The sequence below is a fragment of the Sorex fumeus genome, unplaced genomic scaffold (genome assembly GCF_029834395.1).
Source record: "Sorex fumeus unplaced genomic scaffold, SorFum_2.1 ptg000018l, whole genome shotgun sequence".
NCBI classification, from domain to species: domain Eukaryota; kingdom Metazoa; phylum Chordata; class Mammalia; order Eulipotyphla; family Soricidae; genus Sorex; species Sorex fumeus.
In genome coordinates this window covers 24,733,396-24,752,556 of record NW_026606075.1, presented here as the reverse complement: position 1 = coordinate 24,752,556, position 19,161 = coordinate 24,733,396, and the positions used below count along the sequence as shown (strand labels likewise).

At 40.0% G+C, this 19,161-nt stretch overlaps 1 protein-coding gene across 1 annotated transcript in view; it reads left to right on the top strand.

Annotated features, from left to right (window-relative positions):
• Nucleotides 1-17,307, top strand: part of AGGF1 (angiogenic factor with G-patch and FHA domains 1) — a 35,328-nt gene extending 18,021 nt beyond the window's left edge. Inside the window, exons 9-14 of the mRNA XM_056112484.1 lie at nucleotides 2,954-3,055; nucleotides 5,984-6,149; nucleotides 8,618-8,700; nucleotides 11,513-11,640; nucleotides 13,339-13,438; nucleotides 14,996-17,307. Of these exons, the coding sequence (XP_055968459.1) occupies nucleotides 2,954-3,055; nucleotides 5,984-6,149; nucleotides 8,618-8,700; nucleotides 11,513-11,640; nucleotides 13,339-13,438; nucleotides 14,996-15,196 (780 nt within the window). The 3' untranslated portion in view covers nucleotides 15,197-17,307. The remainder of the gene's footprint in view (nucleotides 1-2,953; nucleotides 3,056-5,983; nucleotides 6,150-8,617; nucleotides 8,701-11,512; nucleotides 11,641-13,338; nucleotides 13,439-14,995) is intronic.
• Nucleotides 17,308-19,161: the final 1,854 nt, after the last annotated feature.

Here is a 19,161-nt window from a genome sequence, read left to right as displayed (position 1 = left end):
CTAGAATGTAATATTTTTATTTGACATTGCCTATCCCTTTGTTTTGTTTCTTTATATACAAATATGAGTGTGGTTAACCAGGTTTTACCTTATTCCTTCTAAATTATTTCCTTGGTGTTACAGTTCTCCCCCCGCCCCCCCGCCCCAATTCTATCCATATAGCAAAGTAGCAAGTATGTATTTCATTAAATAAATGTACTAGACATCAGAGTTTTTCAGAAGTGAAGGGACTGGGGAAACAACTCAAAGAGTTGGAGCATATGCTTTGCATGTGAGAGCTGCAGGTTTAATCTCTGGCACTGCATATTCCTCCAATCACCACTGACCCCCACCCCACGAAAGAAAGGCCAATCAGAACAGGGACGTGGCTCAAGTGGTTAAGTGCATGCCTTGCATTTGAGACTCTTGAGTTTGATCCTAGACTCTGCATGCTGGGTATTGTCCTGGTGGCCCCCCACTCCTGCAACACTGCTTTAAGTGACCCACACAATAATAAGTAAATAGTAACTCTGGTTAGTACAGTGGGTTAAGGTGTTTGCTCTACACACAGCTGACCCTGCTTCAATCCCCATTTTCATATGGTCCCGAAAGCCCTGTCAGGAGTGATTCCTGAGCACAGCCCAGAGTAAGCTCTAGGCATCCCTAGATGTGTCCCCCCATCCCCAACCCTGCAAATAAAAAAAAAAGTCATTAAGTTTGGTTTTTAAAACTGTAGAATCAGAGTTATAAAAGTGAAAGGATTAGCTACTGAGATTCCCTTTTTTTCTGTTTCCTTACTTATTATATTTTCTAAAGACCCCTTTTCCTCCCCATCACCCTCTGTTTGTTCATCTTGTTTATTTATTTATTTATATATTTTATAATTTGGGTCATATCCAACAATGCTCAGGGCTTACTCCTGGCACTGCACTCAGGAATTAGTGCTGGCGTTGCTCAGGGGAGTTTGAAAGGCTTATTACTTCGACTCATTTTAATAATTTAATCTTCGTAAAAATTTTTTAGAATAACAAACAACAGTAACAAACTGCCCTCCCGTTGTTCATCGATTTGCTCGAGCGGGCCCAGTAACGTCTCCATTGTGAGACTTCTTTGTTACTTTGTTTGGCATATTGAATACTCTTGCTAGCTTGCCAGGCTCTCCAAGAGGGGCGGAGGAATCGAACCCGGCTCGGCCGGGCTGGCTGCACGCAAGGCAAATGCTCTACCACTGTGCTATCACTCCAGCCCATTTTTAGAATAGCCATTAAGATAAATATTTCATATATAATATCAAAAGTAAATTATTCTTTCTTTTTTTTCTTTTTGGGTCATATCCAGTGATGCTTAGGGGTTACTCCTGATTCTGTACTCAGGAATTACTTCTTGCCGTGCTCAGGGGACCGTATGGGATGCTGGGGATCGAACCCAGGTCGGCCCCGTGCAAGGCAAATGCCATACCTACCATCGCTCTGGCTCTGAAAGTAAATTCTAAGGAGTTTTTTTGTTTGTTTTATTTTGCTTTGGGGTCCATGCCTGGTGGTGCTCAGGAGTCCATGTAGTACCTGGGGGTGGTCAGGGTCTGCTCCCAGCTTGGTGTTTTGTCACTTGCATGAAACAGTGGATGCGTGACCATGAGGTACCAAGAATTCATTGTAGGACTCCCACATTCAAAGCATCAACTACGGCCTTTTGAGCTGTCCCTGGCCCTTCATTTCTTTTTATTGCCAGGTGGCTCACTGTTGTATTAATGTGCTCATTTGCTTGATCAGTCAACAGACATGTTTAAATTGTTACTACTTTTTGACTCAGTAGTGTTATGAACATTTGTGTGAAAGTTTTAATTTCTCTTACAACCTAGGAATAGAATTACTGGGTCATGGGATAATGCTAAGATTTCTTAAACGTTTTAAGAAACTGGCAGATTGTTCCAAAACAGCTCTACCATTTACATTCATTCCCACCAGTGGTATAGTAAGAAAAAAAATTACATTTTTTTCTCTAGCTTTTAATCCAGTTAAATAAAGATGTGGTGATTTGCCCACGATATGCTCAATGTATGAGATACTGGGTTAGGTGTTAAATACAATTGAGAGTTAATTGAGTGAGTATTAAACAAAAATGAGCAGTTTCTGGGATTCATACATGCAGTAACTATAATGTCATGTATAATGCAAATTTTATATAAAGATATTGTGGAGCAGGAAGGACAGTTGAGGTGCTAAACTAGTCACCAGAGTGACTTGAAAACCTGGAAAATGGGGCTAAAGAGATAGTACAGTTGGTGGGGCGCTTGACTTGCGTGTTGCCAATCTGGGTTTGATCCCACATGGTCCTCTGAACTCGCCAGGAATAATTCCTGAACACAGAGCCAGGAGTAGCCTCTGAGCATCGCCAGGTGTGGCCCAAAAAACTTAAAGAGAAAGAAAAGGAAACCTGGAAAATTGCTGAGACATTGGCTTTGGTTTAAATCATCTTTTGTGTTAAGAACGTGCAATGATGTGAAAGGATACATTAGGTGAAAAAATAACTTTAAATTAAAAATAGGTTGATACCAACCATATTATAAAAGTAGAAAAGGCAGGACATACTAAATTCAAAATTACGAGTGGTAGTTTATATGTAATACTTGTTTTATAGGCCACATGTGACATTCCTCAGGTGCTATTCCTGGTGTTGTGCTCAAAAATAACTTTTGGCAGTGCAGGGGACCATATGTAATGCCAGGGATTCAAACCAGGATTGGAAGGATGTGAGTCAAATGCCTTAACCCCTATACTCTACCTTCAGCCCATAGATCACCATTTTTTTCTATAACTCCCAAATTTCTACCAAAGTATTTAATACTTTTTTGTAGTTAAATTATCAGAGACTAAAATCCACTGTATCCTATTATATGAAAATTGCTACATGGAAGTTGTTATTCATGCTTTTAAAACATACAGTACTTTATAATTATTTGATTTCTCTTTCTTAGTTTCATGCTGAAATTTATTTTGACCATGACTTACAAAGTTATGTCCTTGTGGACCAAGGCAGTCAAAATGGCACTATTGTTAATGGAAAACAGATTCTTCAGGTGAGTGTCTATGCATTTTTTAATTACTTGTTCATTATTCAATATGCCAAACACAGTAACAAGTCTCCAATGGAGACGTTACTGGGCCCCTCGAGCAAAATCGATGAACAACAGGAGGACAGTGATGATGATGATTGTTCATTACTGTCAAGCTTTTAACCCTACACCCCTGCTCTCTTTTCTTCTGTTGACATTGTTTCTGTGGCTATAGTATTTGCAAATTTGGCCAACTGCAAGTCTCACTCTTTAGTGCTTGCAAGGGGCAGTGAATTCCTTTTGTTGTGGTGCTTGTGTGCATTCTGGCAGTAGTGCACAGTGGGGGTTACACTTCTGGCTGTGGTGCTCACACATCTTTTACAGTTGAGGGGCTATACTAGAAGCCACGCTTCTTTATCATGGTGCTTGGACATTCCTGGCCAGGGTGCCGCCAGAAATTGCTTGTGGCACCAGGGATCACAGACAACAGAGTTGCTAAGATCCCACTCAGTGCCTACAGCAGTGCCAAGGATTGAATCCCTGGCCTCAGGCTCTGAGGGCAGGTACTTGCCATTGAGCCATCATCTGGACCCCTAGTAAATTAACTTTTTGTTTTAGGGGCACTCAAGCAATGCTGAGGCGGCCCAGAGACCACTCCTGGCAAGACTGAACCTGGCCATGAGTGCTGGAATGCTTCTAAGGTCCCGTGAAGTGGTGCTGCTCAAGCCCAACAGGCTGGAGGCTGCCAGGGCTACATGGGGCATGCTCGGGAAACCCCGTGGCGGTGTTGAGGATCAGACTCAGGGTTTTGAACATGAGCTCCAGCCCTATGAACTGTTTCCTTTTATCACTGTACAGTATTCTGAAAATTTTACTCGAACTTTTTTATTCATGAAGGCCATGATTTTTCAATCATCTGTTTCAGGTTAGTGTTCAAGCCCAAATGTATTACTAGAAGAAGAGAATTCTAAGAAACACAGAATTCCTGTTCCATGAAATATTTTTCTTTTGTTTGTTTCTTTCTTTTTTTTTAACTAAACCACTGTGAGATACATAGTTATAAAGTTGTTCATGATTGTGTTTTGATCATTCAAGGTTCCAACACGTTTCCTTTCATCAAGGTACATTTCCCACCACCATGTTCCCAGTTTCTCTCCTTCCAGCCCCCAGCCCCCCAGTCTACCTTTACAATAGGTTCTCTCTCTCTCTTTCTCTCTTTCTCTCTCCCTCTCTTTCTTTCTCTCTCTCCCTCCCCCCCCCCCCCCGCCTCCTTTTTGGGCATTATGGTTTGTAGTATAGATCCTGAAAGATTATCACGTATATACCTTCACCTACTTTCAGTGTTCAGTTCTTGTCTACAGTGATTATTTCCAACTATTATTGTCATAGTGGTCCCTTCTCTCTCCTAACTGCCCTTTCCCACACCATTTGTGGCAATCTTCCAACCTTCCATGAAGCATTCGGGGAAAAAAAGTTTATGCAGGACCAGGGAGATGACTCAAAGGGCTGGATTCATGCTTTGTATGTTAGAACCCCATGTTTGATATTTGACACTGCAGGGTTCCCCAATGGTACAAAGAGTAGTGCCAAGGACTGCCAATTTTGATCTAAAAAAGGGAAAATAGACCCCCTCCATCACCAAAAAAAAAAAAAAGAAATCCTTAAAAGTATATCATCAGTGGGTACTTCACTATTGCATGTTTACTTTTTTTAGTGGGGGAGGTTTTTGCCACATTTGACTATGCTCAGTGCTTAATCCTGGCTCTCTGTTTAGTGATCACTCCAGGAGGTGCTCAGGGGACCTTTAGGGGTACTGGGATAGAATGTGGGTAAGATTTATGTAAGGCAAAAGTGCCCTACCCACTGTTCTATCTCTGACTCCTGAATTTTAAGTTTTAATTTTACATCTATGCCCTTTCTTTTTAAATAAGTCAGTGCATTTTAAAGCTATTCAGAATATATTTATATCAACTTTCAGGACTACCTTCTTTTTTATATTACCAGACGGTATTCTAATGGAAGTGTTGCTGGACTGCAGGTTCTTTGAAGGCTGGTCTTTGGCTGTTTATTTTACTCTTTTACTTTAGGTATAACAAAGTGTGTGGCATATAGGAAAGTATATGGCCCATCAAAAAAAAGACAGGAAGGAAACATAGGCAATAATAAACATTCAAAGGCAACAGAGCCAGAGGATTGTTCTGCAGTACTTAATCAGGGGAACAGAGATGGAGGTTCCTTGGGACGTTAGTGGAAGGAAGAGAGCACTCTGTTGATAGGTGAGGTGTTGGAGCAGTTTATGCACAAAGTTATCATTAGCAGTCTTGTCAATTACAAATCTGCCATACAGATGGAGAAAAGAAACAAGTGTTTAGATGGAAGGGAGGGAGGCTTTATTCTGAGTATGTAAGAATAAAAAAAATGAAGGACTGGAGAGAAGGACCATGGTTATGGCAGTTAACTTGCGTGTGAGTGACCCTGGTCCAATCCCTAGCATGGAATATGGTGCCCAATATGCTAGTATAGCACCAGCAACCATGCTTTGTCTTTCTTTTTTAAAAGATGATGTTCATTTAAAGGCCCTCCCGTTGATCGTCGATTTGCTCGAGCGGGCCCAGTAACGTCTCCATTGGAGACTTTGTTGTTACTGTGTCTGGCATATCGAATACTCTCGGTAGCTTGCCAGGCTCTCCGAGAGGGGCGGAGGAATCGAACTCGGGTCGGCCATGTTGGCCGCGTGTAAGGCGAACGCCCAACCCGCTGTGCTATCGCTCCATTTAAATAATTGTGTTAAAATTTTTTAGGCCTTTCCTTGATAGAATTGGGTTTGTATATGTGTGTCTCATTGAGAACCGCTTCAGAAACATTTTGGTGATGTCAGATGCTACTTTCAAAGACCTAAAATAACTATGTGTAACTGTCCTGGATTTCTGTGTTTTGACCTTTCCCCTTTAGCCGAAAACTAAGTGTGATCCTTACATACTTGAACACGGAGATGAGGTGAAGATTGGAGAGACAGTGATGTCCTTTCACATTCACCCTGGCAGCGATACCTGTGACGGCTGTGAACCCGGGCAGGTTAGAGCTCACCTTCGCCTTGATAAAAAAGATGACTCTTTTGGTATGTTGTGTAGGTTTGGTAACTTTTCTCTTAATTCACTGAATGTTCTGAGTGTCAGCTCCTCACTTTGTATCTAAGTGGAATGGTACTGTATTGAAGTATCCTTTTCAGTGTGCATTAGCAGATGAGTCTGAGAAATTATATGTATTTGAAATTTTTTTTAACAATTTTTTTTAAAATAACGAGTTTTTACTGGTCGATTCTTACTACAGTCGATTTATGTAATAATTTAGCTATGTGCTATTAGCTTTAGGTAACTTTCTGGTGGTTAATACTCATCAGCTCTGTACCATCAGTCTTTTGAAGCAATACTGTAATGGTAGCTAGATGTCCCTCAAAAGAGTAATTGTATGGGACAGGAGAGATAGTACTAGGGCATAAGCACCTGATTTGCATGTAGATGTACCCGGTTCCATCCCCAGTACCACATACTGACCCCCAATCACTGCCAGAACTGATCCCTGAGAACAAAGTCAGGAGTAAACCCAGATAACGCCCAGATGTAGCCCAGCCCCCTCGCCTTCCTGCAGGGTAGGTGGGGAGTAATTGTGACTAGTGATAGAGCTCAGTAGAAAACACTTGTGTGGCTTGTGTTAGGTCCTAAATTCAATCCCTGGCACCACAAAATTTTAAAATAAGATTAATTGTGACATCATCCTAAGAAAGATTGTCATTGAACATCTATTTGCTGATATGAAAAGTCATCGAGAGTTAAACTCTGAATGATAGAAAATAATAGGCCAAAGACATTAAGAACTATTGACTGACTGGTCCAGAGACGCCCAATTGAATCCAAGAATGGATTAGTGCCCTACAGAAATGTCTCTGGAACCCAACTATTTACAATCCAGGGTTCCAGAAGCGCATGGCTGTTGCACCCGAGATATTCAACATGAGTGATGGGCAATAAATGATCTAGCATCTGTCCCTGGCAGGCAGACTTGACTAGTGGCAGGAAAATTTGAGCAAAACATAATGCCCAAAAGTAGAGAGAGAGTATTGGGGAAATTGCCTGCCATGAAGGCAGGGTGAGGACTGGGATGGGGAAGAGGGCATATACTGGGGACACTGGTGGTAGGAGGTATGCACTGGTGGCGGGATGGGTGTTCTAACATTGTATGGCTGGATCTCAAACATGAAAGCGTTGTAGCTGTATCTCATGGTGATTCAATATAAAAAAAATAATTTGGAGTTCATGCTCAATTCAATCAGCTTAATCATTGGCTGAATAAAGAGCAGTACTCCTACATTAAAAAAAACAAAAGAACTATTCGCTTATTGTGCTGTCTTGGGTACATTTCTGCTAATATGTCATTGTTGTGATGTGCCTCTCCACTGGAGAAGTTACTCCTTTGCTTTCAGTGTACACATAGATCTTGTATATTCCAAATAGAGTCTTGAACTAGTAAATATTTCTTTCACATGAGTTTTCCCGATACCATGAATATATGACTGTCTATATTGTTTCTTTTTTGGTCACACCCGGAGATGCACAGGAGTTACTCCTGACTCTGTACTCAGGAATCATTCCTGGCAGTGCTCAGGGTCCATATGAGATGCTGGGAATCGAACCTGGGTTGACCATGTACAAGGCAAATGCCCTACTTGCTGTGCTATAGCTCCAGTTCCCGTTTTTTGTTTCTGGTGTTAGGTTATAAAAATAGGGGCAGGAGCGATAGTACAGCAGATAGGACGTTTGCCTTGCACATGGCTGACCCGGGTTCAATCCCCAGCATCCCATATGGTCCCCCAAACACTGCCAGGAGTAATTCCTAAGTGCAGAGCCAGGAGTAATCCCTGAGCATTGTTGGGTGTGACCCAAAAAGCAAATAAATGAATAAATAAATAAATAAAAGATTATAAACATACTATGACACATTGCACAGTAATAGGAGCCTTGAGTCCTCTGAAATTTTTTTAGCACCTATCTGTTCCTTTGGAAAATTTAGAGTATTTTTGCATTGGGATTCTATTATAAAAATCATAGGAAAAAGTTAAAATATTAGTGTTTCTTTTCTTATCTATTCTATCAGTTTCTATAATCTTTTAGTTTTGAGATTCCAGTCAATTTTAGTTATATAAATACTTTCAAAAGACCTTGTCACAACTCAAAAAATGTTTGCTTGAACTTTTGGTCGGTCTTTATATGGGACAGTAATACAGTTGATTTTTGTATTATTAAGTAGCAAGCAGTATAATTTTTTAGATAAAAATCTAGTAGAGTGTAGTGCTTTTCTTAAAGTATATTGTGTTGGCACTGGAGCGATAGACAGCAGGTAGGGTGTTTGCTTTGCATGCGGCCAACCTGAGTTTGATTCCCAGCATCCTATATGGTCCCGTGAGCACTGCCAGAAGTAATTCCTGAGTGCAGAGCCAGGAGTAACCCCTGTGCATCACTGGGTGTGACCCAAAATGCCAAAATAAAAAGTATATTGCATTTAGAAAAGTTTGCTTTTTTTTTTTTTCAGTCGGTCCAGCACTCAGTAAGGAAGAAAAAGAATTGGAAAGAAGAAAGGAATTAAAGAAAATACGAGTGAAATATGGTTTGCAGGTAAGGATGTTAGATATTGTTTGATATGATAAATTGTACATATGACTTTGACCAAAATGCCATTAAATATACATCATCCATTTTATATAGAGAAGCTCTTTGTAATGATTTTTATATTTATATATAAAAAACTACATAGTATCTATTTTGCAACAAAATGTTGATTGGAATAGAAAAATGGTAATTCCCTACATTTGAAAAGCCATTTCTGTTTTTAACAAACTTGTATTAAAATGATTCCACTGAAATTGGGAGGTGGTAGTTGAAGAGGCTGGAGCCCCCCAAGCCTTGCATCTCACAGTCCTGAGTCCAGTCCCAGCTACTGTTACTGCCCCTCTTGCAACTCAGCACTACTGGGCCCCTGCAGGACGGCTTGAGCACCCCTCTCCCACTCCCCCAAAATAAAAACAACTAATACAGCCTGGGTTTCAGAACTATAGTAATTAAAACAATTTATTATTGGCATAACAGTAAACAGATAGACTTATGCAGTAGAAAAAAAGGAGTCCCAAAACTAGATGTTATTCATGTATGTGTACACATGCATGTGTCGTTTTCAAGTAAATTAGCATGAGGACAAATTGGAGAAAAGATGGTCTCTTTCAACAGATGATGCTGGAACAGTTGGATAGCATAGGCAAAAGCAAAACAGTTTTTTGGGTATAGTTTCTAGCACATATAAAAGTAGCACTGTAGCACTGTCCTCCTGTTGTTCTCGATTTGCTCGAGCAGGCACCAGTAACATCTCACAACAAATTGTGAGACTTGTTACTGTTTTTGACATATCAAATACGCCACGGGGAGCTTGCCAGGCTTTGCCATGTGGGCGAGATACTCTCAGTAGCTTGCAGGGCTCTGAGAGAGGCGGAGGAATCGAACCCGGGTTGGCCATGTGCAAGGCAAATGCCCTACCCACTATGCTATCGCTCCAGCCCACATATAAAACTAAATGGAAAAAAAAAAAACGGGCTGGAGCCATAGCACAGTGGGTAGGGCGTTTGCCTTGCACATCTTGCACATGGCCGACCCAGATTTGATTCCCAGCATCCCATATGTTCCTCTGAGCACTGCTAGGAGAATAACCCCTGTGCATTGCCGGGTGTGACCCAAAACACCAAAAAAAAAAAAAAAAAAAAAAGGTAAATTAGATTGTGATTAAATTTGGGAGAAAAATAAAAATACATGAGGAGAAAGTGAATTGTTTTCTGAATAAATTTAATTCAATGTCTGTATCTTCTTTGGGCAAAACCCATTTGAGCTAGTAATTCTGTACTTTCCTTATGTGTTTAAAAGTTAAATTATGAAAAAGCCTCAGGTACTTTACTTAGACTGCTCTAGCAGTCCTTGGCATCTCTGCATGACTGACATATTTTCCATATAAAGACCAGCAGGTAATAAGAAAAAGAAAGAGAAGTTTTCTCTGAGAACCTAAGCTGAGTTGATTGACTTTTCTTTGGTGCTTCTGCCACATCTCGTGCATACTTTTATTGTTGAGCTGGTTTTACTGTAACAAACTAGATACTATGTGTGTCTGCTCTCTGAAATCATAAATTTATCTGCATTCTGTCACCTAACATGAAGCTTAATAAACTCACTAATCAGTAATTATCTGTTGAGTGACTGGTAATTATATAAGTGGTGAAGTATTAAAGCAAAAATGCTTGATTATTACCAGGGTATTTGTGGGGCAAGGAATGTGGTTTAGCCTCAGTGGTAAACCACCTGTCTTGCCTATGTCAAGCTGGGTTCAATTCCTAGCACCAAAAAGGGAAAAAAAATAAAGGATTATTCTCATTCAATTATAAAATACTTCTGTTTCTTCCAAGAAACAGTTTCAAACCATTTTAGTTCTTATGGAGTGTTCAGTTCCTTAAAAATATAAAGAAGAGGGGACTGGAGTGATAGCCCAGCTGGTAGGGCATTTGCCTTGCATGCGGCTGACCCGGGTTCAATTCCCAGCATCCCATATGGTCCCCTGAGCACCTCCAGGAGTGATTTGAGTGCAGAGCCAGGAGTGATCCCTGAGCATCGCTGGGTGTGACCCATAAAGCAAAAATATAAATATAAAGATGAGGTGCTGGGGTGATAGCACAATGGGTAGGGTGTTTGCCTTGCACATGGCTGACCCAGGTTTGACTCCCAGTATCCCATATGGTCCCCCAAGCACTGCCAGGAGTAATTCCTGAGTGCATGAGCCAGGAATAACCCCTGTGCATTGCTGAGTGTGACCTAAAAAATAGTAATAATTATATATACAAAGGGCTGGAGCGATAGCACAGCGGTAGGGCGTTCGCCTTACAAGCGTCCAACATGGCCGACCCGAGTTCGATTCCTCCGCCCCTCTCGGAGAGCCCGGCAAGCTACCGAGAGTATTCGATATGCCAGACACAGTAACAACAAAGTCTTCAATGGAGACGTTACTGGGCCCGCTCGAGCAAATCGACGATCAACGGGAGGGCCTTTACCTTTATATATACAAAGAAGAAATAAGTTTTTCCCCCCCACCACCATGGTACTGTATATTTCTTGAATACTGGTATTTCATAGGAGAAAATGAGTACTTAGTATTAAATCAAAATATACTGTTACGGTTGTATATTATAATTTATATTGTTTTATGTATAATTTGTCTAGGCCTTGAAATAATACAAACATTTTAAAGGATAGAATACATAGTATACAGTAGCCTAACTTATGACCTGTTCTGTTTAAGAGGCCAGATTGAGCCATGTTTGTTAAGCAAGGCAGCTATACAAACATGTTTTTATTTATCAGCTTTGTCTTCCTCAATGAATGTTTTATTTTTGTAAAGAATACAGACTATGAAGATGACAAGGCATTGAAGAATCCAAAATACAAAGATAGAGCTGGAAAGCGTAGGGAGCAGATTGGAAGTGAAGGAACTTTCCAGAGAGATGATGCTCCAGCATCTGTTCACTCGTAAGTATTGAATCTTAGTGCTTGTGACTTTCTTTGAACTATATCATAATTTGTAGCATAGCCTGACTTCGAGGGATTTTTACTTTGAATAGATAGTCTTTAAAAGTGTAGCTTATACAAGAAACACTATTCTTCCTTTAATGTTAGAATGCATTATTTCTTAGGAAATGCCTGAATGAATATGTAAGTACCTTTAGCTGCACACACATGTGTAACCAGCATTCCAGCCACTCACTTGTGTGAACATATTTTCTTAGATATCTAGATGCCTAGGCTAGTAAAATATTGATATGGACTTATATATTTAATTACTCAACTATTTTTGTTCTCATTGACTTTTTATAAAATATATTCTTTTGATTTGGCTGTAGAAAAAAGACATTTCCTTACCCCAAGGTTTGAATCTTTAATATGAAACTGGTAAATAATTATTAAGACTTGATTAAATGTTATTTTATTTGATTCTTAGAGGTTTTTTTTTTTTGTTTTTGTTTTGTTTTGTTTTGGGTTTATTTTTTTGCTTTTTGGGGCACACCCAGCAATGCCCAGGGGTTACTCCTGCGGTGCTCAGGGGACCATATAGGAAACTGGGAATTGAACTCAGATTGTCTGCATGCAAGGCAAACGTCTTACCTGCTGTGCTAGTTGTGTGATAGTTGTTGCAATATATAATAATATACCAACACACTAAAATATACATAATGGTATATAAATTATATCTCAATTAAAAAATTTTTGTAGCGCTGAAAAGACCATGTGGTGTAGAACATTAAAATAACCCTTATATTAGCAGAAAGTTCTGTCTCATTTTATTTTAACATTTTAAAAGTGATATATAGGAAAGGACACAGTAGAGAAAGGAACACAAATACTGTGTCAGTATCAGTGATCTATCACAAATTCCATGTATTTCTTAGCCAAGAAATAATGGATGTAACCCCAAAGGCTACAGCCTCCTAGTGCCTCCTCAGAAGCACTGCTCCTATTCCTCACTCCTCCCCAAGGGTCACTGCCCTGACTTCCCACTTATTTTTTAATTTTTAAATAAAGGGAACAATTTAGTGTTTTGGTGTCCCTTTTCCCAAACATTTTGTTAGCTGTATTTTATTTTCATTGCTATTCGATATTCTTTCATATGACCATGCCACAGTTAAACTATTTTAACTTTGACAGACATTTGGGTTGCTTCCAATGTTTGTATTGCTTGATTTGCTGCAAATGCTTTTTTTTTTCTTTTGGGGTCACACCCAGCGATGCACAGGGATTACTCCTGGATCATGCATTCAGAAATCACTCCTGGCGGTGCTTGGGGGACCATAATGGGATGCTGGGAATCGAACCTGGTTCGGCCGCATGCAAGGCAAATGCCCTACCCACTGTGCTATCGCTCCAACCCTGCAAATGCTTTTTTTTTTTTTTTCAGTATCAGGGATTATTAAGCTCAGGCCCTCATGTATGTAACCCATATGCTTTACCCTTAAGCCACATCCCTGGCCCTGCAAAAACATGTCTCTCTGATGTACTATGTTTGTGCTTTTCTATTAGTGTATGTGGGTATAGATAACAGTATTTGTATCTTCGTTTAGGGTAGATAATGACAGTTGTACTTTTACCAATTACTAATATCTCATTATTGTATAATAAAAGTGACCCTCACATTCTTTTCAAAATAGACCATCATCTTAATTTCTTTTTTAGTGAAATTACTGATAGCAACAAAGGTCGGAAGATGTTGGAGAAGATGGGATGGAAAAAAGGAGAGGGCCTGGGGAAGGATGGAGGAGGAATGAAAACTCCGGTAGGACTTTTGCCTTCTTGTATTCTTTATTTTTGCAGTAGTTGTTTGTTTTCTGTGTTTTTAGGAAGACGAGTTTTTTCACTTCGTCAGGGTAGAATAGTGACATTTCTTGACCCAAAGCTTTTTCTGCAGCTTTTATTTGCTTTTAGTGACTTCCTTACTGCTACTAAATGTTGTGGGAACACTGTGTCACTTTATAAACTTTATTCTCTAGAGAGTCTGTTTTAGGTTCAAGAAAAGGAACAGAGAGAGTAATGCCAAAAAACAATACTGTGGTTTTCCTGCAGTCCCTTGGTTCATTGACGGTTCAGATTATTTTCCACAAAAACTTGACAAAGTAAAGTACTGACTAAAGAACTTTTCTTTTTTTTTCTTCCTTTTCTTGGGTGGGGGGGGAGATCTTCCAAGTGGTGCTCAGGAGGCCAGTGACCCCTCCTCACGATTCCCTGCCAGTGAGTCAGAGCTGGGGACTCTCTGGGCCACCATGGTGATGCTTGCAGGCCTCAAAGGCTCTACCCAGCAATGCTCGTGTGGTTCTGGGGGACCAAACCAGAGCCAGCTGCCGGCAAGGCATGTGCCTTAGCCCTGTACTATCTTTCCAGACCCCAAGAACTTTCTTGGTATTTTGGCATCTAAAGAAATAAAAGGTGGGGGTGTGGGTGGCCTGGTTCAATCCCCAGTACCACACATATATGGTCCCCTGAGCCTTGCCAGGAGTGATCCCTGAGCACATCATATGAACTATTTTTCATGGATATCATGAAGATAAAGCCTTTAGTGTGAGATCTGACAGATATTAGGTATTCAGTAATTGGTAGTTCTGATTGGTTCTTTTTGTTTGTTTTTGTTTTTGGACCACACTTATATTTGCTCAGGGCTTACTCCTTTCTCTGTGCTCAGGGATCAATCACTCCTGGCAAGGCTCGGGACCGTATGTGTGTGGTACTGGGGATTGAACCGGGCCAGGCTTTGCCTGCTCTACTATCTCTCTGGCTGCTCTAACTGGTTCTTAAAATAATGAGGAGTCCTGAACTTCTACTGAGAAAACAAAAGGTATTATCTATGATTCAGTGTTTCACTTATGTGAGGGTAGGCTGGTAAGTTTCAATAAATCAGCTGTTTTCCTTCTGCTTAGAGTAGAAAGACAGAATATCACATGTTCTTACTGTCGGTCAAGGGACTGCAGAAAAATCTGTTGTTGTTTCATTTGTAATGGCTGTATTTATTTCTGTATATTTTTAAATGCATGTCTAGACTTTTTATTTGCATCAATCTTCCTTTTCTTTCTTTTTTCTTTTTGATTTTTGGGCCACACCCGGCAGTGCTCAGGGAGTTTATTCCTGGCTCTGTACTCAGGAATCACTCCTGGAAGGGCTCAGGGGACCACCTGGGATGCCAGGGATCAAACCTGGGTCAGCTTCCTGTAAGGCAAACTCTATTCACTGTGCTATTGTTTCAGCTCCAGCTCTGCAAAGAATTGTTTAGCAAACTTAATACATCAGATTTCAGTGTGTTTAGATTCTGCAGTAAGTTTTGCGCTTAACTTTTGGTTTACAGATTCAACTTCAGCTTCGACGAACACATGCAGGCTTGGGGACTGGAAACCCGTCCTCAATTGAAGATGTTCACCTTTTCCAGAACAAGAGCAAAAAGAACTGGGAAAAGGCACGGGAGCGTTTTGCTGAAAACTTCCCAGAAACAAAACCTCAAAAAGATGCACCGGGGACCTTGCCTTGGGTAAAGGGGACTGTAGAGTGAAAGTCAATCATTGAACAAAGTCATGCTTTTTTTTAAAAAAGGAGCTTGGAAACTCTTATTTTATGCAGAAGTTTTCTCTCCAGAAGAGTGGCACGAGGGAACCGTGTCACAGCTCATGCCTTTTGATTCAAAAATGTGTAAGAAAGTAAGGTTTGCAGCTTTTAAAACCATTTTTTAAAGTTGATGAATAGTGACTGCAAATCAGGTGAAGTTGAGGGTGGTCAGAAGTTCACAGGGCACAGATGAACTCAGACCTTATTATCTTGTCATTTATAATATCCGTATATGCAACTATCCATATAAGCAAAATTCATGTAACTACTAATGACTTAAATGTACATTTGTCCTTGTCTTCATGTATTCATTATTATTATATGTGCGCACACACAAAGTTTATAAAAACAATTTAACTATAAGCATCTTTGTTTATGCCCTTTAGAACCTAGATTTTTAAAAAGTTGAGAAAACCTGGGTAGTGGTCCATAAATTTTTTGATCCTTGGAACAACCCTAAGTAATATTATTAAAGAACTAATGAGCAGGTGACATGTTGTAGAAAATTAGTCTTTCATTGTTTTCTTCTGTGAAGAATCTTGTTGGTTTGTACTGTATATTAAGCATTTACATTTGGTTTATTTCATAGCTGAAATATTTAGGTATGAACAGTTGAGCACAGCATTAAACTAGTCAATGTGCTGTGCAGTTTGTAGTTTTGATAAATCCCATTGCTGGCAATGGAGTTGTGCCAGAGAAATCTGATTTCTAGTGCAAAAGAATTACCTGGCCAAGACCTCAAATTAAAAATATTTATTGAAAGTGTTCTCAAATGCAATAAAAGTATTGTAGCATCAAAAAGTGTGATTCATTGAGCCAGTGATTCAAATGTAATGGTCTGCCTTGAACTCTACAATCGGAATTTTCCTCTTGACATTTGGGCAGAGCAGTCACGGAAACTGGCCTCAGAGTGCTGGAGACTGCAGTGCAGTTTCCTGAGGACAGGTGTCACTGCTTGGCTAATATCAGTATTCTTTTTCGTTCAACTTTTCTCTCAGACTTTTTACTGGGAAATTAATGCTGAAATGATCCTTTTCTTCCATTAACTATAAGTTGTCACTTCCCCATCTCTATAAAGAAATGTCTTCAAGATTTAGAAAGGAAAGGAAAATTTTTTTAAATTTATAAAGTAGGGAAGATAATTAAGAAAGGTTACATTGGAACTTCTGGTTTAAAGAGAATACTTAGAAAAGTGGGTGGGAGAAGAAAAATTAATTTATTACTGAAAAGACATCTGGGAAAGAGGACGCTCAATGGACTGTGCTCATGCATTGCATGCAGGAGACTGGGGTTTGATCCCCAGCACTCTGTGGTCTGAGCGCAGAGCTAGGAGTATCCCTGACTGCTGCTGGGTGTGACCCTAGAAGTCCCCAAAATTAAAATGACATTTTTTACCTAACAGGCTGTCAAGTTTCTGTAGCTCTAATCTAGGATAATTAAAGGCCCTGTAGCTCCAAATCTCAACAATTTTCTCGACAATGGGGTTTCCCTCTCTGTCCACCCTGCCACCTGCAAATTTGACTTGGAGGAAATCTGAGTGTCCTGTCATTTTCTATAAAATAGAAGAACAGAATTATTCTTATAAATGCAGTTCTAATATCGGTGCCCGTTGCATGCAGCAATTATTTGACCCCAAATCAGACTGCTTCTGGCAGATCTCACTCATTGGATTAGTATGCAGCTGTCTCTATATAATATTTCCTGTTTTTATTACTAGTTTGAGAAGAACTTTTTTCATTGTTTTGTTAAGAAAATGGAAACTTGAAAATGGTGATAAAAATAGAAATATATGTGATACTTTGCATTATGAAAAAATTTTCAGATCTAAAGTCTCAGGGCTACACTTTGTAGTGGTTATGGCACTGAATAATTTCTGGGTCTATTTCCATCTGTGAAATAAGTATCTCACATGTCTGTCAAATAAATAATGATAAAATGTATATAAAAGCACTTTGTAAGCTGTACAAGTAGAACAGATGTAAGCTTCTATTTGTTTAGAAGTGTAGATGTGAATTATGTACAATTTGGATAATACATAAAATTGTTTTGTGTCTAATATTTTAATTTGTAGTTCATTCACATTCTATAAATTGACAGTAACTTTATATGTATATTTTGACTGGATCTATAAGTTGCTCAGTATTGAGAAAAGTACTTTGTAGAACATTAGAAACTGGAAAAACTGAAAAGAAAACACCAATATTAAGAAGATCAGGTTTTCTATAGTGAGCATAAAATTGTTTTGATAAAAGAGAGGACTATTTTTTCTGTTCCTGACTAGCTTTTAGTTTTGATATTTCATTTTTATTCTAGTTGTGAACTTATTTAGCTTACCCAAATCAAACACTTGCCAACTTTCCTGTAACAGATAATTTCATTATTTACTAACATGGCACGTTTTCAAGGAGCAGACAAAAGATTAAATCTGAGGTAAGGGGAAGCAAGAAGTATCTGAGATTGTGTTCAAAGGTGGTCTATCAAATTAGAGAACAGAGAGATGTACTTGTCCTACCCAGAAGTATTTCTAGACCAAACACCTGAAGGTGTTGCCAGGAACAAGAGTATGTTCCCCCATCATCTTGTTTCAAGTGCACTTATTTTTCTAGGGTAGCACGTACATCTCTACTCTGCATCTTTGATCCGAAACATTTCATTTTATTTTTCCAGACTTTAAAGTTGAAATATGTGGAGGCCAAAGAGAAAGTACAGGGGTTAAGGCACCTGTCTTGCTTGTAGCGGACCCCAGTTTAACACCCAGCAACACATGGTATGCTGAGCACCACCAGAAATGTGAACCCTGAGCACTGCCAGGTATGGCCAATAAATAAATAAATAAAAACATTTTAAGTTGAAATATATTTAGATTTTTTAAGTGATGCAATATCTATGTGTATTGCCTGTGTGTCAAATCTAGACTTTCTGTTTCATTCTATTGTTGATGGTGCTGGGGATCAAAGCCAGGATCTCATACAACCAGGGCATGCCCTGAACCACCAAGCTATATCCCAACTCCTGTGAGTGTTAGATTAGACCTGGTAGTTACAAAATGACTTTTGGTGGGGCCAGAGCAATAGCACAGCGGGGAGGGCGTTTGCCTTGTACACAGCCAACCTCGGTTCAGTTTCTGGCATCCCATATGATCCCCCATGCACCACCAGGAGTGATTCCTGAGCAGAGAGCCAGGAGTGACCCCTGAGCATTGCTGGGTGTGCCCCCCCCCCCCCCCCCCCCCCCGCCAAAGAAAATGGCTTTTGGAAGATGAGCTATAGTCATGTCCACTCTTTTGGGAGGGAGGGGGAATTTGGGCACCACCCGACAGTACTCTGTGCTGGGCATCTCTTCTGGCAGTGCTCAGGGGACTATGTGGTGCCAGTGATTGAGCCTGGGCTGTTCGCTTGCAAGGCAGGTACCTTAGCTCTGTACTCACTGTACAGCCCCAGTGTTCTCTTATCAGGAAAACGAAGCTTGCCCAGATGCTCTCACAGTAGACACAAGACCATTCTTTGGAACCTGATTGCACGAGTGCCCAAAATTGCAAGAGAAGTTGAAAAGGTGGGTGATAGAATAGTCTCAGTTGCTAAACCAACCATGAACCACTCATCGGGGACCTAATGCTCAAACAAAATGTAAGTTCACTGAGCAGGGCTTTTAGAAGGTGGACAGTGGAGACTGAATGGGAAATAACTGCCAACTAGATAGCAGCTACCCATCGGGGGGCCTGGGAAGCTGGTTCATTTGTGATGCAGTTCTACAGTGTAGTGTTTTGTGGTTATTCAGATGAATGACAACATCTATGCCCTGGTGATAATCTTGACTACATTGTTGATCTTACATAGAAGCCTGTATATGTATAAATCCATTCATAAAAAATGTTGAGTGCATTTAGGAGCTCTTAAGTTTGATTCCTGGAAC